Source organism: Saccopteryx leptura, chromosome 5, assembly GCF_036850995.1.
Source record: "Saccopteryx leptura isolate mSacLep1 chromosome 5, mSacLep1_pri_phased_curated, whole genome shotgun sequence".
In the NCBI taxonomy this organism is placed as follows: domain Eukaryota; kingdom Metazoa; phylum Chordata; class Mammalia; order Chiroptera; family Emballonuridae; genus Saccopteryx; species Saccopteryx leptura.
The window spans coordinates 186,166,897-186,188,947 of NC_089507.1; the positions used below are offsets into that span (position 1 = coordinate 186,166,897).

Consider the following 22,051-nt stretch of genomic DNA (forward strand, 5'->3'; position numbering starts at 1 on the left):
ATGCCCTCAAAATTCTAGAATTTTCTTCTCATCTTTAAAATGTTTTAAGTTGCTAACACAAATATACTAAAAACCTGACATGTCACAAATAACCGTTCTTTGTTCTGGAACTGAATTTGGCAGGAGACTGAGTTAATGTTGAACAGTTTGCAGATACTGAGGGCCGCTAATTAGCCATCCTTCACTGGGGCTGGTCTAGTTGATGTTAGGAGGCGGCCCACCTGGTTTATATTTCTCCCGGTAAGATTAATGACTCGACAATGCTGCTGATTTCTGGAGTTTATGCAGGGCACAAATGAGTCCATGGAGAACGCAGATTTTATAAAGACTTATATTTACTCACACTAAGTTTCCATTTCTCATTGTGACCCACTTTGAATTGAACCATTTCCATAGTGGGCTATTGAGTTTGGTGCATGCATAAAATGCTATCTATGTTATTCCCGGGAATTCTTGTCAAAAATGATACAGAAAACAAGAGTATTTTATTCTTCCTGAATGGAAAGTTGTGTTTTCTTTTGACTTCAATGGAAGAAAATCAACTAAAATACAACTGTAGGTAAAGATAACTCCATCATTTAATTTGAAGCTCTGTGCAGGGATTTGAATTATTTTTAAACTAGCAAGCCAGTGAATAATTTCTTTATATCTTCTCTATTACATAATATATTAGCTAAGTGACAGGACTCCTTTTAGAAATCTCCCTTTCACCACCTTCCCTCCACATATAAACCATTTTACCCACTGGCAGGATTAGGAATTAAACCAGTGGTTTGCCAATTTACATGGTGGAAAAATCTTCTTGGTTGGCCCAAAGTATAATCCAAGACAAGAAAGGAAGGTGGAAAGAGAGAATAAAAAGAGCCAAGACTAATGAGAAATAGAGTAATTAGTGTTTTCTTATTCTTTGTCTATATCTGTTTAAATGACAGAGATATAGGTTAGAAAATACCACTGAATTTGTCAATCCTTGAATGTACGTTATTTTGAAGCAGAGAATAGATTCTATTCTTAGAGGAAATGGCATTCTGAGACTTCAGCATTTGTGTATACATGTATGTGCTATTTTTGAAGGGCTGGATATTGTTTCTTGGTTAATTTTATTTTGAAAGTTTGTGCTCCACCTATGCTAGTTTATATCTCAGGTTATTTGGGACTTCTCTCTCCTTCTCTAGTATGTTTTTGAATGACTTTGAGATTTCAATCACAATGAATCCAAAACTAGACTTTGCAGAGACACAAAATTAGAAGAGTGTGACTTTAAAACAATACTTAAAGGGAAATACAAAAATCGGAACAGTAAAATATTGCTATTGCGCTTTGAAACTGAAAGTTACTGAGTAATGGAACTTTAGACTACAAGTTTCAATCTTCCTGTTTTACGGACAAAGAAACTAAGCTCTCAATGGGCACAGTTGAAAGTCAAGTGGATGACCTGGCCGTTTCCATGTTTACCTCATTAGACGAGGACACATTAGCTAACTCCCCTGTTTACAGTGGGCCTCTGTCCCAGAGTGGCCACCTGGTTTAGATCCTCACTCTGTTTTATCTCAGCTCTCTACCCTGGGGCAAGCTCTCCACGTGTCTGACCCTCAATGCCCTCATCCTCACAGTAACCTCAGGAGATGGGGAGGCTTACTCAAGATGGCACATGTGAAATGTTTAGCAAGGAGAAACATGATCAGTGTGAGTGCCTTCCTCTGACACTCTTTCTTGAGGTGGGTGAAGAACAAATGGATTCACTATACAGATGGTTTATTTTCCATGCCGCAACCTTCTCAACTGAAAATAAATTTGATGAAGGCAGCTACCTTTGGTGGCAGGCTTACTATGCACTGGGCTTTGGCAAACACTAACTTATGCGACCTCATTTAATGCTCACAAAAGAACATTATGAAGAGCACTCTGCTATGGGCACCAATGATAAGGTGTGAATCCAGGTCCCATGCCTCCCTCCAAATCCTGACTCTTCTACATGCCATATGTACCTAATAATATATAGAGGATTTATGGATGGTGACATTACTATTATTATTGCTGTTCCTGTCATAACTGCTTTTGAGGAATTTACTGGCTTTTCGACCTTGGCATCCCTTTCTACATTGATACTTGCCTGACACTTTCTGGTTTGGTAACTGCTTTATTTTGGGGTTACGGAAACATTAATGCATGTGAGCTCTCTGTGGTGGGAGAACTTTTCCCATGGTGGGAAACCATGAGCAAGAGATAAATACCTGGGAGTGGAAATTCAAAGGAGGACTTCATGTAGACATCAACCAAGTATGCATCCACAGAACATTTCTACAAAGTCGACCTGCATTTGTAAACTATTGATTTCACATTCCTAACCTTGGCCCTTGGGAAAAATCTTGTGGAAAATAATTTCATTTTCTGGTGACTGCATCATCTGAGAACATCCATAGGTTCCAGAACTCGACCCTAGGCTAGCTTTATTTTATAGATGAGGAAACAGAGGTCCCAGGAGGTCCTGAGGCCTATCCAAGAGGTGCTTTGTTTCTTATCTATGAATGAAGACTTGTAGTGCAGACTCATTTAAAGACAAGATTTTTATGCAGGTGAGATTTAAAGCAGCCTCTCAGTGATGGCACGTCCATGGGAAGTAGATACTTCACTTGGTATACGTGCCATATTAATTGAGACATTGGGGTTGGTTCCCACCCATGATGGCTGCCCATAAGTCTTCCCACCTTTGTACACATCAGCCAATCCTCTCATCAAGAGGTAGGCTCTATTTCCCCTCCTTTTGAATCTGGGCTGGCCTTGCATGTGCTTTGACCAATAGAATATGGCAAGACTGATACTGTACCAGCTCTGGGTCTTGCCCTAAAAAGGCTGGCAGCATCTGTTTCCTTCTTTTGGAGTCCAGCCGCCATGTTGTAAGGAAGCTCTGGCTGAATGAGACAAGCGTACATATAGAGAAAGCCCCCCCCCCCCCCCCCCCCAGCAAAGAGAAGAGAACCAGGCACTTCAATAAACAGCTGAAATGAGGAGCCCACATGTGTGAGTGAGGTCATTTGGATGTTCCTGCCCCAGCTGAACTCTTAGCATAATATAGCCCCAGTGAGTGACCCCTAGCCAATACCATGTGGAGCAGAAGAACTGCTCAATTGGGGCAGACAGCACACAGTAGCATGGGAAATCACAACTTATTGTTGTATAAACCATTATGTTTGGGGCTGTCTGTTATGCAGCAGCAGATAAAAGAACAGTCATTATTACTAGTGAGGCCTCAGTGAGGTCTGGTGCCATGCTGGCTTCAGCCCAGAAGTTCACATCCAGCTCCCCGTTCTCCTGAGAACATGGTAGGACATAAACCCACTGAAGCCATTAGCAAGACTGCTGCTGGAGGGATTTCCCTTGTTACTGATGGGAATATTTGAGAGTCAATTGCCAGTGGTCCACTTAATTTCAGCCACAACCAGAGTGCTTAAAATGCAATTTCCCTTTAGTGGAATCAAGTTCTATTTATTTTCAGTTGAATTTTGTTTACTCTGGTTAACAGAGATGCCCAGTCTGCTCTCCTGCAGCTGATATGTCCTCCTGCTAGTCCAGGACTGAGTGGCAGGTGTTTAGACAAGGACTCCCCTCCCAGGCTGACAGCTGGCACTGACAGCTGGCACCAGTCGCACAGGAAGAGAGATCTATGCTTGCGGTTATCACAACCCAGAGACAAGAAGAGATTATTTCCTAAAAGCAGCAAGTTCAGGGCCAGGGAATTGTTCAATTATTTCTCAGCAGGGTTCCCCAACCTCAGCCCTGGTGACATTTGAGCTGAGTAATTCTTTGTTGTAGGGGACAATTCTGTATATGTAAGATGCATAGCAGCATCCCTGGCCTTTTCCCATTGGATGCCAGCATGTTCTGCAGTTGTGACAACTGAAAATTGCCAAATGTGCCTGGAACAGGGGTGAGTTGTGGGTGAGAAGTTGCCCTGGTTTGGAACACTGCTCTCAGGTGATCTCACAGAGTTTATAAACAGGCCACACTCTTGGGCTGACCTGAGGGGATCCCAGTAGGTGATGCAGAGGGTGGCCTTCTAGCAACTTGAAATGCCAACTTTGCAACCCTGGGGTAGCACAGAACACCCAGAACACCAACCAGTGTGGCAGTAAGTACTAAAGGAGAAAACAAAATGATACTATGATGACGACAGCTCTAAATTTGAGAGAAAGCATTTTTTCCCCCAGAATAAAGACATATTTCATCAGCTGCCTGTTGTTTATGTATGTAAGCGAAACAGTGTGTGCTCCGCGACCAATCAGATTAACTAACTGGAAGAAATGATACTTCTTCTAAATTCTCCTTTGCAGCCACATTCCTCTTTGTTGGCAAGGTAAGCACTCATTCCCTTCCTTTTCATATTTTCCACTCTTCTATAATTATCTCATAGGAAATACCTTCCTCAATTCCTCTACTATTAGGATTGTTTGAGAATTGATTTAGGAGTGAGTAACTCTGAGTTAATGTTTCCCTGACCCTCGGACTAGGGTACTTGACAGAAGGTAATAATCAGTTCAGACAGAGAATGAGGCAAACTCAATCACTCCCAAGCTGCAATATAAAAGGGCATCTCTGAATGGCTTTAATGGGTACTTTGTCTGTTCAGCTCAAAAGGGGGTGGGAGAACTCAGGCTAGAGCATACTTTCAGATGCCAAGACCGTTCCCGCTGCCCCGGGCTCTCCATGGAGAATTGTGCTCTGGGTTGAGGAAAATGAGTAAGCTTTCTGTATTCCGATACCAGCTACTGGCCAAGTTCAGCAAGCAACTGGAGACGGAGGGCTCTGTCCAGTTAGGGACATCCAGCTGCCCAAGAGCAACATCTACTAGAGTTATAAAGGCAAGAAGCATTCTGAGATGAAATCACTCAGCCCCCAAAGGCTTTTGAAACTGTGGGGTAGCCAAAGGTAAAGGAAAGAGTCAATGCAAGTCATCAGTGCTCTGTGAGGATAGTTCTGAAGAAGGCTTCACCAGCATGCTGGCCTCCAAGATGCTCTAGCATATATATATTCATTAGAAAGACAGGTGACCCAAGGCCTGACAGCTCCCATGAATAGCTCTAGCTCTCTCCATAATGTCTATATCAAATCCATTGTTCCTTTTAACTAGAAGAGGTCAGCTTTTCCCCATTTGTCAGCTTGCTGTGGACTTAAGAATATTCAAATATCTCTGCTTATTTACATACCTGTAGACACCCTCCACCAGGATGAGAATCTTTTTCCAAGCTCTGCGGGTGCGAGGTTGGCCGTAGATTACAGCATCTCTCAGGAGCTTCTCTAGGCTTTGCATGTCTTTAAATAAACCATAAAAAAAAGGAGTCATTAGAGTGGTTTTTTTCTTCCCCCATTACCGTTTTTTTGGGGGGAGGTACCAGATTCTTTAGGCTCAAGCTTGACCTGAACTTTCAGAAAGCAAGGCTGGATGGAATCAGAGAGCACCTGGTGGGATAGAGGAGTCTTTTTGTTAGTAAAATGGAACTCTGACAAGTTGGGGTCTGTATAATATAACAGGCAGAATAAAGTTCCATTGGAGGCACAGGACTTCATAGACTCTTCAAAGGCTCTCCTTTCCTGCCCTTAGTGGAGACGGAAATTCTCCATGAAGTGCATCTCTTAGACATAAGCTTTCTTGCCAGGTTAAATGGAACTATGAGAGGCATAATGAATTTGCCTTAGTTTCGAAGACATGAGTGTGTTCGAGTTCAGCTGAGTTTGCATCGAAAGACAGCACTTCAGACAGCCGTCCAGCTTCCTGGGCTGTGGGAATTGACTGTTGGCATATTCCAACTTCAGAGCTGTCAGCGTGTGAAGGCAGCGGGACAGCTAGCCTTTTCTGGCAAAACATTTGTAGACTTCTGGACACATTAATAATAGCTTACAATTATTACGCCCTATCTGTATTCCTTCTAAGCACATTCTTTATAATAAGCAATTTAACTCCTTCAATGACGCTAGGTGGAGGTATTTGCATTTTAATGTTCAGAAAATGGAGGCATAGAAAGCTCTGGCAAATTGCCTGAGGCCTATGGTCATAAATAGTGAAGCCAGGATTTGAACCTATGTGGTCTTGTACCATGATCCACCTTTGTAACTACTACCTTTTCCGTGAGAGCCACGCATTCTCCACAGTGATGTAGAACAAGGGCAGATGAATGTCTGCTAGAGGTTTCTTAACTTTTGATGTCAAATATAATCAATAGTGACTTTTCGTTTATCTGCAATCAGACATAGATGGCTGGGCTTTGGCTGACAGACCTTTGGAAATGACTTGTCTACCAACCCAGCCGTGTGTGTGTGTGTGTGTGTGTGTGTGTGTGTGTGTGTGTGTAGCCTGCAAAGTCTAGAGAGAGAGAGAAAAAAAGAGAGGTTTATGTGTATCTTTTTTACACTCATTATATTTCTGCTGTATTTCCTTGTACCCCTGAAGCATTCCTTTTTTTGAAAACCTGAGACCTAATACTTTGGACCTAGAACCCAATCTTAATTTGAAAAGATAGGAATGCTACCGAACTGCTGGCTTGTCTGTTACATACTGGTCACCAGTCATTCTCCAACCTAATTGAAAATGTTCACAAAGAGAAACCCAGCAAAGAGAAATCTGAAACAGTACTGTCAGTATTGGTTTTGGCCACTGCACACCAGCTTTCAAGAGGCAGGCATCTGTCGGTTTATCACAGGTGCAGGCTCGAGCTAGCTGAGATTCTTGGTTTCAGGGGAGAGCCTTCCACTCTGTCTCTTAGCCCCCTTTCTGTGTTGGGTTACCCCACAGCTGGCTGAATGCACCGAGGGGGGCATTTACTTTTTCACACTGCAACCTTGCTGCCCCCAGTGAGGCCACCCAGTATTTCTCTGAAATAAAATTGTGAAGGTATGGGTGGTATTTAAAAACATTTTTTTTGTGTGTGTATTTTTCTGAAGTCAGAAGCAGGGAGGCAGAGAGACAGACTCTCGCATATGCCTGACCAGGATCCACTTGGCATGCCCACCAGGGGGTGGTGCTCTGCCTATCTGAGGCATTTCTCTGTTTTGGCAGGAGCCATCTAGTGCCTGAAGTGGAGGCCGTGGAGCCGTCCTCAGCACCTGGGCCAACTTTGCTTCAATGGAGCCTTGACTGTGGGAGAGGAAGAGAGAGATAGAGAGAAAGGAGAGGGGGAAGGGTGGAGAAATAGATGGGCGCTTCTCCTGTGTGCCCTGGCTGGGAATCAAACCTGGGACTTCCACATGCCAGGCCGACGCTCTACCACTGAGCCAGCTGGCCAGGGCCTCCAGGTGGTATTTTTTAATTGATCAAGCACATTTGAGTTCATCACATTCAGAATAGCATGCAACTTAAAACTTATGAATTGTTTGTTTTAGGAGTTTTCCATTTCATATTTTAGATCATGATGGACTGAGGTAACTGAACTTTTGGAAGTGAAACTGTGGATGAGGGGGGACTATTTCCTGATGCAGCCCTGCCTATCTTCTTGACATAGTTGATGGTCCCTGACACACAGCCTCCCGAGGCTCCCTTATGCTTCTTCCCCCTTGTCTTTCTGGAGAACTTTCCGTCATCACTCAAGCCTCAACTCAAACTCTTCTGGCTGACAAGACAGATATTCTGTCATCTTGGTGCCTTTTTTTAAAAGCACTCATTATGTTTCTCATTATTCTGTTTTATATCTCCTGTCCATGGAAGGCAGGCACATTATTTTATCTATCCTAATAGCCCTAGTCCTAGAGCACAGCATTACTGCTAAATCTATATTTGATAATTCAATCTGTTCTTTCTTCCTAGAATAGAATGTGGACCAAGAACTAGAAAAGAGAATGACACTATGGAACTAACTGTGAATTACTAAGAAAGCCTCTTGTCTGCAATAATATTTCTTTATTTAACCGTGTTTTTGCTTTTGCTTTAAGGAGCCCTGTCTTCACAGATGTAGTGTTTTATTGACACTATATCATTAACCACTAGATGGCAGCCAAGGAAACAAAAAGCAGCTTTCTTACTTTGAGAATTTTAGAGACAGCAAACTTTCACTTGCACTGACAACTTCGTTTCACTTTTGCTCTAGGCTGGGCTTCTAAAACATTGAAGGAACCCATATGATTGGGGAACCAGCTCCGTTTATATAACCCACCACAAGCCTGTTAGTCCCTGAATGAAACAAAGAGATGATGAATAAAAGTATTCCTATGTAGTGTTTTATCTTCTGGGACTTGGAATCTATAAGTTTTGTACACAAATGACACACAGTGAATGTGGCTCCAATACCCAAGTGAACCAAATTAGCAGTCGTTTCAAAATGAATATTCTAAGATTTTGAAAACTCTGTATAGGAAGAGATTCTGGTTTTCTTTATGCAATCAAAGAGATCACAGACATAGCATCGACTTAGTCAGGGATTAAATTTTAAGTGAATGCCACTAAAGAGAAGAGAAATTTCTCTCCACTTTTTAAAGAACAAGCCAGATCTGAAAACAAGTCCTTAAATGGCCGTGATGTGACTTATGCATTTTGCAGACGGGAGCAGGGGGATCCCAGGTCTTTCCTCGGCAAGGGAAGTCTTTGCCTTCAAAGCGAATGGAGACTTCCATGAGGAGAGGGTTTTGGTGGAACTTCATGGAACCCCTGGTGTCCACACCCTGGAATCCTTCCGCAGAAGGAAAATCAATTAGTGGTTTGTCTCTGTGGGGGACAAACGTACTGACCTCTTTGAATCACAGAAACTAGATAAAGAAAGGGATGATGCCACTCAGCGTGGGCTTCTGGACCCATGTTAGCATCTGGTAGTTTCTCATTCCTACGGTTTTGCTCAATCATGTTACAGCGTGTAGGTCACAGACCCACAGGGATCAGGACGTTGTGTCTTATGTTCTGCAAATCTTATGAGGGTCTACTGTTTTAACAAGCTGCACACTAACATCTACAAGGGATTTTTAGGTACTAATGTTAATTAAAACACTTATACTCGGATTCTGTTAGTCCTCATGACAGGTCTGAGAGATAGGGAAGAAGGATTGGTATTTGTTTTTTCAGATGAGCAAGCTCATGCTAGAAAGTTTATAAAATCAACAGCTACATCAACTCCTCGAAACAAAAACAAAAACAATCCCAAACAAACAACTTTCTTGTCAGTGTATAAAAAACACTCTGAGATATAAAAATTAAAAGAACATACTTGACACCAATAAGGCGCATCTATACATTGTACAATGTGGTTATGGAGTTATAATGGCACACTATAGACCTGTAATCATCACAAATTTGAGTGCCAACAATGCCTTAGACACTATCTGCCATTAAGTCTGCCTCACCGGGGCTGTGTCCCTGTGTTTGAGAAGGGGTGAGAGGGCCTGGCTGGCGTGGTGGGTGATAAGCACACAGCTGTCAGAAATGACCAGGTGGGGACCTCATTCCAGGTGGGTCCTGTGCAGAGCTGGTCCTGCTCTGTCGCAGGCATGGCTACTGGAGTACTGCTTACTAAATACCCACAATCACCCAACTATGTGCCAAAAACTAGAATCAGGCTTAGGGAACAAATATACTTCGAGACTTCTTCTTGGGCATGTCCTAAATTCAAAGCCTCTGGGAGCTGGGGAAAGCTGAGGATACAGCCCTGGGGAAAGAGGGCCCAGGAAACAGGGAAGCCAGCCACAGTGTTCTGAGCAGAAAGGGTGGGTGTAGCTTCTAGAGTGCCTTCCAGAAGATAAGAACTAGATTTATGGCTTCGTCCTTATGTTGCGGTACAGGGACAACACTGTTTCTTCTGCCAAGCTTCCTCCTTCCTCTTCTCTTGTGCACTGGAGCTTTGTGGAGACGTGAGGACTCCCTTCCTTGCCCATCCCTCGGGGCCCTTCTTCCTCTCGGGAGCCAGGGCCTGTGGCCCTGGTTGGGATGAGGGTCAGCTTTTACTTTCCACACGCAGCCCAGTTGCCCAGTGTGGTTGGTGGTTCATCCTTCACCATTGAAAGCTCTGCAAACCCTACCCTTAGCTGTGTTTAGATACAGCCTTTGCTTCTCCATTCCATGGGCTGAGCACCCAAGATATTCTTATACACGCCCATGATAAGCACTCAACAGTTAGTGCTTATATCAAATTATGGTTGGATGATGGAATGCTGCTTGTTAATTTTTATAATTCCTTGGTCCCCATCTTTTCTCCCATTCCTTTTGTTTCTTCAGAGATACCCAGTTTCATCATTCAATATTGAGCCCAAATGTGAAATATTAAAACATTAAGCCATAAGTTCTTAAATAACTGTGAACAATGACAGAGAAATTATTTTACATTTAAGAACTGGCCCTCATTTAGACTTTGGAAGAAAACATAATCATAATGTCCAGCTTTGGCAAACAAAGCAAATGTTTTTCTCAAAGTCACGTTTACCGAGTCTCTTTTCCACAAGGTCAACGAGGGTATTTCTGATGCATTGACAGTTTGGTGCTTTAAATTTTGCAAAGCAATTTGGGCAAATACTTTGTGGTTCACGTTCCCTTGATGGTTCTGAAAATATGTGGATAGGTGTACGGCCTTTGATAAGTCACAGAATCAAATGATGTTCTTGGGAGAGTTCAAAAGGCAGCTGGGGAGCAGAGGGTGTGGACTGGGTTTGAGAGTGAGGCAGGTGCTAGGACAAGGCCTGTGCGACTGGGGCAAGGAGGTCATGCCCGCAACTTCTGACCTTAAGGACATGGGACAAAGAATAGACCAAGCTTAATCCATAGGCCTAGCATGTCCCACACACTCAGGCTCTGGGCCCGAGGCAGCATGTAAGACTGGGATCCGCAGGCAGGGGACTGTACATTAGACAAGGTACTGAAAGAGGATCCCTAAGTGAGTGGGTTCAATGCAGGATGGTGAGATGTGATTCAGGAAGCAATATGGAAGCTCAGAGCTCAGTGTTGGGACCCTGAATCTCAGGGCAAGGTGTCAGCAAGGACAGCTGGAGGGATGCTGGCTGCACCCACTGCACCCCACTGCCCTGGATCAAGGAGAGTTGTGTGGGAGATGGCGGCCGGACAAGGCCCGGTATGGGGTCAGGTGCATTGTGCCTAAAAATGGAAACTCTGTAGTCAGAGCTTCTTGTTTAAATCCCAGCTCTGCCTCTTTCTACTCTGTGCTAATAAGCAAATCAGCTCACCACTTTGTGCCTCTGTTTCCCCATCTATAAAAAGGGCATAATCAGAGCAGGTGCCTCCTTGCATAGTTGTTAGGCTAAAATGAGCTAACACATGTAAAAAAGCTCATTATAGCAAGGGTTTTTACTGTTAGTTATTGTTAAAACATATAGAAGCGATTGTATTTATTAAAGTAAGGAACCTAGTTTGGGAACCCAAGTCATATTTGAGATCTAAAAGGTCACGGCTTATAAAGTCACCTATGTGATGTTTATAGGTCTGACCTTCTATTCAGACAGCCCTCAGGGGCCCCCGTGGTGCGGATGAGGTGGGACTCCGTTTTCCCACTAACACTGCACTCTCTGTTCTTCCTCTTCCTGGCCTTTAAATGCCTCTAGGTAGAGTCTTGGTTCTTCTCTGCTTTATTTTTGCAAACCAATCCAAATTCCTGGCCTACCCAGCCCACTGACCTCATGGCAACTCTCCTAGCTGAAAAGACTGCTTCTCCTCACCAAGGCCAGCTCAAGAGCCCTTTGTGGCTCGCTGGAGGACGGAGATGGCCCATGGCCTCACTGTTTCCTGTGTGGTCCTGCACCAAGAATGTAGGCGTCACCTGGAAACTTGTCAGAAGTTCAGAAACTCAGGCCCCACCCCAGTCTACAAAGTCTGCCTTTTAACAAGACCTCCAGTAACTCCTGTGTGCATTAAAATCTGAGAAACATAGCTCTAGAATCTAAATTATACGTATTTACCAGTGAAGTGAACAGATTCAGGGGGAAGCAATCACTCAGTCTTAATACGTACAAATCTCTAACAGAAGAAGTTGACCTTTGCAGAGATTAAAAACATACTCAAGGGTCTGAGGTCCCCGGTGTAAACACATTCAGCCTGAGGGATGTGTTTGCCAAAGGCAGACAAGTGCCACGAGAGACTCTGGCCCATTTACTCAAATGCATTAAAATCCTAGTGGTAATCCAGCTTGATCTGTGGTTGGAGCTGATGCCTTAGCTTAGAGTGTGCAATGTCTGGAGGGTCTGTTTTGTGTCACCCAATGAATCACAAAAGCAAACCGAGCATTGGCTAGTTCACGGATGCTGCCCACAGTAGAAAATCCAAGAGCTATTCTTAGCACTGAGCCAGAGAATTTAGAAGCCAAACTTCAGCATTCTGGGTTGAAATTCAAGCTACGAACAGAATAAGACTGATTTTGACACAAGGACCTCCAGGTCTCTGGGTCCTGCCGATGGTGTGGCAGTAGCTAGACTTAGGTGGTGGGTAGGAGTGTTAGCAGGTGCTGTGTGTGTCCTGCCTATAGCCCTCAGTGCAGCTCCTCCTGCAGACTTAGGCCATTCTTGGTTCAAGAACTTTTTTCTTTTTCAAGCTGTGGGAGCAAACTCAGTCTATGAGCAGGGACAACCCTCCACCAACTACAAATGTGAATTGGTATATAAATACCCAGCTCCTTTACCCCGGAGATGGGATGATACTGAGAGATGTCGACACAGCCACCCAGAGCTTCCTGGTAGGATTAAGCTCCACTTGTCTTTTGTGGTAACTTGTTTGACAACATGCCCCTCATTGGCTGCCTTTCCTGCTCTGTCTCCATTCCCTGTTCATCTGCTGGTGCTTCCCGGGACCACTTCCACAAGAAGTGACTGGACTCAGACTCTTGTCTCCGGGTCTGCTCCTGGGAGAAATGAACCAAGACGAGAGCAACGGGCTTGGGTCTGAATTTTGACTTTCGTTATGTATCAACTGTGTGACCTCGGGCAGGCCATTCTATCACTTTGGTGATCACTTTTCTCTTCCTTAAGTGTGAATAATGAAGAGAACTATGTACGAGTCTGGGTTTTGGTTAAAATGAAGTGAACTGGTTCTGTACAAGGCTCAATGCATTTCATGGTCCCCACAAATGCTGAATAAGTTAGTTACGATCTTAGTAACTTCACATTGTGTTGTCCAGGGAGAACTAATCCATGGCAATAAAGGATTCTGGAACCCAAGTTTGAATTTAGCACTGCTAAAACTGCACTTCTGAGTACTTAGAGAGTAGCCTTTCATTGCTCTAATATTGTTCCTTTCAGAACATTTTCTGCTTAGTCTTATCTGTTCCTTGTTTTGATTTTGTGGGAAATAAAAAAAGAGAAATGATGAATAGCCTGGTCAAGCCTGTTCGCAAAGAATTCTGAGTTTATTACAGTGGTCTGAACAGGTTTGACTACATCTTTGGTATATTTTTCCCCACGGAGAGTTTCAGAATTCAGGGGTTCAGAATTATGATTTACTTAGAGTTGCTCTCAATGACAAATGACAAATCAGTACCAGACAAATCCTCTGGTACTGATCTACATAAAACAGAACCTCCACTCTTGCAAAAGGCAAGGGATCAGTCTTAATGTGTAAGCAGCAGATGCACTGGGGATAACGTCCAGGGGGCAGAGCATGTGTAGAGTGGCGTGAAACCCCATATTCCTGAGGTTGAAGGGCATTCTGGGTTAGGCAGCCATGTGCAAGAACCCATCTCGCAGGTTATTAACTTCTCCCCGGGCTGGTTGCCTGCCTCATTCACACACAGGAAGGCAACTTGACATCTCTGTGGATCGTTACACAATCTCCACATCATCGTTCCAGTCTGCGTGGACGTATAGTAAGGATTAAAGCATCATTGTTTACTGAGGTAGTCAGTATTATCCGGGGACGAGTAGACCAGGAAGGAGAACCAGCAGGAACTGATGTCATACATATTATAACTCGTTTCAGTTTGTTCCCCTTCATACACCTTCTCACGCCCTCACTTCTCAGGTAAGTCTGAAGATGCTCAGGCACCTGGAGATGCTCCTGCTCTCCCTGGTGGCTATTTTCATGATGTAAATACAACAATAGAGAGAGTATGCTCACAGGTAGAAGTTCTACTGAGACACTGGTGAGTGGGAAGACGCTCTGTGTACCTGAGGATGAAAGGGGATTAGTTTCCTGTTGCTGCTGTTGTAAGGAATGAACATAAACTTAGTGGCTTAGAAACAACACAAATTTATTATCTCACAGCTGTGGAGGCCAGAAATCAGACATGGGTCTCCCTGGGCTGGAATCGAGGCACTGGCAGGGCTTCCCGCCTTTCTGGATGCTCCAGGGGAGAGTTGGTTTTGTGCTTTTTGCACCTCTTAGAGGCTCCTGGCTCTCTCTGCCTTGCGGCACTTGTCCATCTTCAAAGCCAGCAGCACCACTGAAGTTTTTGCCATGTGGTGTCATTGACACTCTTCTTCCCTCCTCCACGGTTAAGGAAGTCTGTGATTATCCGGGACCCATGCAGAGATTCTCTTTTATCTTCAGGTTAGGGGAGTAGCAACCAACTTCCCCTTTGCCACGTCGCATAGCCATACAAGCTGGGGATTAGGACACGGACATCTCTGGGGGCTATTATTTTACCTACCGCAGAAGTGGGAGTGTAGCAGTAGCTCATAGCTAACAGACTGCCGTGGCTTAGCTGATGGGCTTCTGACCCTCACAGCACATACTTCTCTGCTAGTCAGGAAGGACATCATTTATATAGACAGCTCCAGGCTTCACCTCTGAAGAGTTGTCTGATCCTGGACAAGTGGTTTAATACCTCTAACCTGAATTGTCTAATTTGTAAACAAGTACCAATGTCATGGGGTTGTTCAAAGGTTAAATAAGTGCATAAGAGGAGATCATTGGCTCAGCATTGGGCACAGAGTAAGGTCTCAATAAATGCTAGTTGCTGGTATAAAATAACCACAGCTAACATTTATTATAAAGATACAGATAAGAACTGTTATCTATTTTCTGGGACTACAAAAGGAGGGAATGAAGAATAGATTATTGATTTTTTTATTTTAAATTTTTATTTTATTTATTTATTTTTTTAAGTGAGAAGAGGAGAGATAGTGAGACAGACTCTTGCATGCACCCTTACCAGGGTCCACCCAGCAACCTCTGTCTTGGGTTGATGCTCGAATCAACCAAGCTATTTCTAGTGCCTGAGATTGATGCTTGAACCAATCTAGGCACGGATTGTGGAAGGGGAAGAAAGTGAGATGTGGAGGGGTTGGAGAGAGAAGCAGATGTGCTTCTCTTGTGGGCTTTGATTGGGAATCAAACCTGGGACATCCATATGCTGGGCCGACATTCTATCCACTGAGCCAACCGTCCAGGGCCATATTACTGAATATATTAAGAGCTTTGTAAACTTGAAAGGTTAAGTTAAACTCTTGAATTACAATTTCAGCAACGAATTAAAGATTTAAAACAAAACTTTATTTGGAAATAATTTTAAAGTTATAAGGAGAAGACTGTTACAAAGAAGAATATACCTTTTACCCAGATTGGGCTATTACACTTTTTACCATTTGCTTTATCATCTTATCATTTATCTGCCTATCTATCATCTATCTTATCTATTATCTATCTATCTATCTATCTATCTATCTATCTATCTATATCTATCTATCTATCTACCATCTGTCTATCATCAGTTTGTCCATCTATCTTGGTGTATGATTTATTTTCCAACTTGTCTTATTTTGGCTTCTTTGCCAGTGATAGGGTGGATAAGTAGTTGGGTTGAAGGACTCAGGTTCCGCTGGGCCATTTATTTTAGAATGAGTTATTTGTTCCAGAGTCCAAAGATGGAGGAAGTAGGAAGTCACACTTTGGTGTCCACCTCTGCCCCAGCAATGGTGGCCAGAGAAAGTATATAAGTTATCTATTGTTATGTGACAAAGTATCCCAAAACCTACAGGCTTAGTATCCCAAAACCTACAGGCTTAAAACAACAAACACTTACTATCTCGTAGATTTTGCAGACCAGGAACTTGGGAACCTTAGCTGGGTATTCTGGCCCAAGAAACTTGTGAGGCTACAGTAAAGATGTTAGCTGGACCTATAGTCATCTGAAGGCTTGAAGTGAGGCCATAAGATTAGTTAAGATGTCCTATTCCTACGGTTGCTGGCAAGAGGTCCCAGTTCTTCTCCATAAGCTGTCTGAATATCCTTATAAGTGATCCAAGAAAGGAGAGGCAGAAGCCATGATGTCTTCAAAACATAATACTAAGAGTGACATATCATCTCTTCTACTGTATTTTTTTTGATCACACAAACCAATCCTGAGACAATGCAGGAGGGGACTATACAAGGACATAAGTACCAGGAGGAAGGGGATCTTTGGTGGCCATCCAGGAGGATCACTACCTAAAAGTCTGAAGCTGGAGATTAGGGTTGCTTGGTTAATGATTAATAAAGCTTTCCGCTTAGTCTCCCAGTTGGGTATGTATGCATATATATGTGTCCGTCTGTCTATCTTCTATCTATCTGACATGTAGCTATCTATAACAATCAACATTGTCATCATCTCTATAGACTCTTCACAGCTACTGAATAATAGAATTTGGACTGAATTTCAAACAATAAGAAATGCAGGAGAGAGGAGGTGTAACAGAAGTGTTATGGGGAAAGCCAAACTGTACAATCCATAAGTAAATAGTCTTTTCTATCTGTTGCTGTTTAAAGATTTAATTTAATTCAAAGCTTGTATGTCTATTTCATCTCTATTGCACATGTGAGAGGGCTACCAAATACTTTGAGCAAAGCCAGTTCATCCAGAGAATAGCATGGCATGAAGCCAAGTGCCCAGCTAATCTTTGTTGCTTCTTAAATACATACTTCTTAGCTTATACATCTTAGCGGCTCTATAGTAATTGGTCAAGGCTGTATTTTTCAGGCTCTTCTCCAGTAGTTCAGCCACATAGTCTGGTCCCAATGGAGGTCCTGATGCTCTTTACACACTCCAGATCATTCTTCTATTTGAAATATCCTTTCTTTCACTCCTGCTTAGAAGTCTCTTAATCTTTCAAGGTCTATGGCAAATACTATCCATTTCATGCAGTCTCACAAATAAAATGACCTCTGCATTCTTCAGCGTCACATAATGTTTTTCTGTTCCTTAGTGGTGCTAGTGATGACAACGATTCCATCATAGTAACACAGCAGGTGCAAACAAACAGAAGTTTCCATTACTAGGTACTGTGCTAGTTAAGTACTTTGATATGCTTCCTCCAACATACCAAGAATCAAGTATTGTAATTATTCTTGTTTTTAGAATAAGTAAATTGAGATCCCAAAAGGTTAAGTAATTTGCCTAGGACAATATAAGCTATAGAACAAGAACAGAAATACTTGAGTCCAAGCTTACCCCACACACACACTTAAATACCAAATTAATGGTTTTAAATCTACATTTACTGTATCATCCTAATATTTTTAGGGAAGTTTATTTATAAGGAAATATACAAGTTTTAAGTGTACAATCCAATGAATTTTAATAAAATGGTAAGCATCACCCCTATTAAAGTATCAAACATTTCTGTCACCTAGACAGTTCCTTTCTGCCTCTTCTCACCAAGTTCTTCCCCCAATAAGAGGCCAGAACTGCTATGATTTCTATTGCCATAGGTAAATTTAGTCTGTTTTTGAATTTTCTATAACAAACTTATACAATCTGTACTCTTTTGTGTCTGGTTTATTTGATTATGAAAATGTTTCTTTAGAGTCATACATGTTATGTATCAGTAGTTTATTCCTTTTTTATTATTGAGTCATATTCTATTGTATGAATAAGACACACATTTTTTTCCTGCTATTAATAGATGTTTGAGTTGTTTCCAGTTTGGGGCTAAAGGGACACCAGAGGAAAAGAGGACAGAGGGAAAGGAGATGATAGGATGGGATAAACCTGAAGGGAAGGGGGGAGGGTGCTTTAGGTAGGGGGGCAGGGGAGATGTTGAGGGGAATATGGGGGAGGGGGGTTGCATTCGGGGTGACCCTAGAATCTATGTAAACACAATTAATTAAATAAATAAATAAACTTTCTTGTACAAGTCTTTTTGTTAACATATGCTTTCCTTTCACTTGGAAATTCTGAGGTGTGGGATTTCTGGATCATAGTACAGGGATATATCTAGCTTGATAAGACTTTGCCAAAGAGTTTTCCAAAGAAGTTGTATCATTTAACTTCCAGCAATGGACAAGAGTTCTAGTTGCTCCTTATCTTTGCCAACATTTGGTGTTGTCATCTTGTTTATTCTAGCTGTTCTAGTGGGAGTGCACCAGCCAGAGCCTCTTAGCTTGATACTGCCATTACCTTTTTTGCTTTAATCCTTAGTATAGTTATATCTGTCTCTCCTACTAGATTGTAAGCTCTCATAGCTAAGATATTACCTTATCATATTTTATAAAGGCCAAACACAGTGCCTGAATCAGAATAGGTGTTCAATAAATAAGTGCTCAATAAATTTTGGCTTGGAAAACTTTCTCTGCATTTTTCACTTCTTTTGTCAACTTTAGATGAAGAGTGTGAAAGAGTGCTAGCCATGGTGAGAAGAAGAGCACAGATAGTTAACATGGCAAAGTGTTGTGTGGTGAAATATCCCAGGATATATTGGCACCATCCAGTGTCAGCCTAAACAAAAGGAGGCTAGAAAATAAGAGTCTAGGGTTTATAGTCCTTATTATGCATCAGAATCATATGGAGAAGCTTTGAAAAAATTCAGCTGCCTTTACCCCAACTAAGATGTTTGGATTCTGTTGGTCTGGAAGTGGGTCCTGTCATCGATCTTTCATAGATAATCCCTAGATACCTCTATTATACAACTAAGGTCATGAGCCACTGCTCTCAGTAGAATAAAGGAATGAGAGGTTCATCTTGACTATGATCTGGTTGACTAGCTCCTTAGAGATAACAACCTGAATATGTCTTCCTCCAAGAATGATATTAATACATTTAATCATATCTACGGATGAAACTACAGTTGAATAATTGTCAATTATTCTTTATCCTTTCCCAAGTAGATAAAATTCTTGATCATCAATCACCTGTCATGCCAAAGAATTAAAAAGTTATAGGATAATTGTGCTAATACCAAAGATATTTCTTGTGATCTCTTAAAATATCACTTCTTGAACCTCTAAAAGATGTCTACTCCAAACATGAATTCCCAACACTATCAAAATAATTTGAGTATAGATGTGACAATCAATGGTAAATGAAATAGAACTAGAGAAATGTAATTTAGCTTATCAGAGACTAGCCAAGATTGTTTGTTGCAAAATTAAGAAATGGAGAAAACATATTTTGAATTACCATTGAGCTAGATGTCATAATTGAGTGAGGTCTGAGTGACTTCAAGTCTGGTTCTTCCAGAGGGTCTGGTTTTGAACTCCACTCTAGAGTATTCATATTCACACAATTGCTGAAGGTGGTTCAGTAAAGGCATAACCAGATCTCACCCCATATAGTGAGGAAAATAGATTTTTTCATTAAAAACTCTACAAGTTAAAAAGGATATTCTCTTTATTTATTTTTAAAAATTTATTATTATTATTTTTAGGTAAGAGGAAGGGAGATAGTGAGGCACACTCCCTTATATTCCCTGACTGGGATCCACCCAACAACCCCTGTCTGAGGGTAACACTCAAATCAATTGAGCTACTGGCTGTGGGAGGGGAGGAGGGAGAGAAGGGGAAGAGGGAGCAGAGGAGAAGCAGATGGTTGGTTCTTCTGTGTGCCCTGACCAGGAACTGAAACCAGGATGTCCATATGCCAGGCTGGTGCTTTACCATTGAGCCACCAGCCAGGGTCAAGATTCACTTTAGAACTCTCCCATTCATTTGCCTTTCTTCCTGTGTAACAATTGTTCTTTGGTTTGTTTTGTGAGGTGGACATAACAACCAGAACAATTCTTCCTCATTTTTCTATTACTTTTCTTCTCACTGTAGTCTTTGCTACTTCTTTGGAGCATGGAGGGTAGTGCCAAGGAAGAGGAAAAGGAAAGAGTGGACAGGAGGGGAAAGCAGGAAAGAAAGGTGGTGAAAAGAAAGAAAGAAGGAACAAGACAAGAGTGTGTATGTGTGTATATGTGTGAGTCCACACATGTGCACACATAGAAAGAAAGGAGGGTTCCGATGATAGTAACGAAGAATTAGAATTAGAAACTGAACCAAGAGGATCCTTGCACATCAGGTAGTTCAACCCAAATATCTTGTAGATGAGAAAACTGAGTACAGGAATGAATAAAGGATTTATACAAGATGATGCAACAAGCCAGGGGCAAGCTGGACAGCAGAACACAGGTGTCCCCTACCACTTCCTTTGAAGTATTTCGTACTATTGTCCATGCTGCCTCACCAAATCTCTAAAAATAAATAGCCTCTACTTCCTCCTCATCACCCAACCAGACCATTTAGAGCAGGGGTAGTCAACCTTTTTATACTTACCGCCCACTTTTGTATCTCTGTTAGTAGTAAAATTTTCTAACTGCCCACCGGTTCCACAGTAATGGTGATTTATAAAGTAGGGAAGTAACTTTACTCTATAAAATTTATAAAGCAGAGTTACAGCAAGTTAAAGCATATAATAATAATTACTTACCAAGTACTTTATGTCGGATTTTCGCTAAGTTTGGCAGAATAAATCTTTATAAAACAACTTACTATAATTAAGTCTACTTTTTTATTTATACTTTGGTCGCTCGGCTACCACCCACCATAAAAGCTGGAACGCCCACTAGTGGGCAATAGGGACCAGGTTGACTACCACTGATTTAGAGCCTGAAGGAACATTTCAATGAAGTTGAATAGACTGACCGCTTGGGCGAGGGCAGTGTCTGAGCATGCGGTGGGCGGGGACAGTAAAAGGAAGCATTATGACAAGGAAGATTACTTCTTATCTGACCATAACATACAACTTAAATAAGTCTTCAAAGTTTCGCAAGGCAGAGCAATAGAAAAAGAAGAGTTATAACACTTCTGATCATTAAATGGCAGTCCTAAGAGAGTGGTCATGACTTCAGAGGCCACATTGCAAGACTACCAATAACAGTGATGCTAATGTGTTTGGGTTGCACTTAACAATCCTAGTATTTTATGCACTTCAGCCATTTGTTCTGGGTCAGCAGAGGTCAACAAGCCAGTAGTGAATATAAACATAATTGTGTTTCATTAGGCTAAGCTTCCAGTTTGAAGAGCAAGGACAAAGCCCCATCAATCATTTCTACTTTCTTATAGAAACAAGCAGTGCATGTTGGATAAACATACTGATACTCACTGTTGTGTTTGAAGATCCTTATGGTTGCACCTGAGAGTCGGGCCCCAAGCACAAGAGATGCATGGTTTAACTCATCACTTAAAATGAGGCATCCCTGTTCAGAAAACAAGCACACAAAATACAGATACATAACTAAAACTAAGGAAAAACCAACATGTGGGAACAGGAAAACACATTGAAACTTGAAACATAGATCTGCAAACCCTCTTCAATTTTAAAGGCCCAAGAGTTTAACCTTCTGTCTATATGAATAAAGTGCTATGCAGCAAATTAGCTGATAGAGATAGGAATTGTTTTAAGGGATTTCATCTTCAGTCATTTGCATGTAATTTTCAGCAGAAAAGGTCATTTAAGATCTTGGTTAAGCACTCACTATTGTTTGAAGAATTTATGTTTGACAGGAAAACTGATAGCTTTGGGTGGGTTGTGGACTTACTGGGACCCTTCGATCCCATGCTGTATTATTTGGGACAGTTTTGGCATATTCCTGTGAAAGGCAGGGGTCTTTTCTGCATGACAATTTGAACTCTTGTTTTCCAATTCTCATTCTTCACTGTGTGGACTCCATGTAACAAGGGCATCGCTGCTTTACAGTTGAAAATTCACATTGCATTTGGAAAAGTATGAGTGGCAGTTCAGCCTGAAGCACGTGAAAAAGCCCAATTTAATTGACTATTTATAAATTACATCTTGTAAAATTATTATTTTTTAATTAATTTTTTTAAAATTATGAAATTGCTCAACCCTACCCGAAATGCATTTGTCTTCCATGGCCTCGTAGACTCTGTGAGTTCTTCCTTATATTTTGGAAA

General features: G+C 41.9%; 1 protein-coding gene across 1 annotated transcript in view; it reads right to left on the reverse strand.

Annotated features, from left to right (window-relative positions):
• Nucleotides 1–22,051, reverse strand: part of SPTLC3 (serine palmitoyltransferase long chain base subunit 3) — a 158,504-nt gene that overhangs the window by 48,160 nt on the left and 88,293 nt on the right. Inside the window, exons 6-7 of the mRNA XM_066387135.1 lie at nt 21,240–21,333; nt 5,205–5,310 (exon numbers count right to left, since the gene is read on the reverse strand). Coding sequence (XP_066243232.1) covers nt 5,205–5,310; nt 21,240–21,333 — 200 coding nt within the window. The remainder of the gene's footprint in view (nt 1–5,204; nt 5,311–21,239; nt 21,334–22,051) is intronic.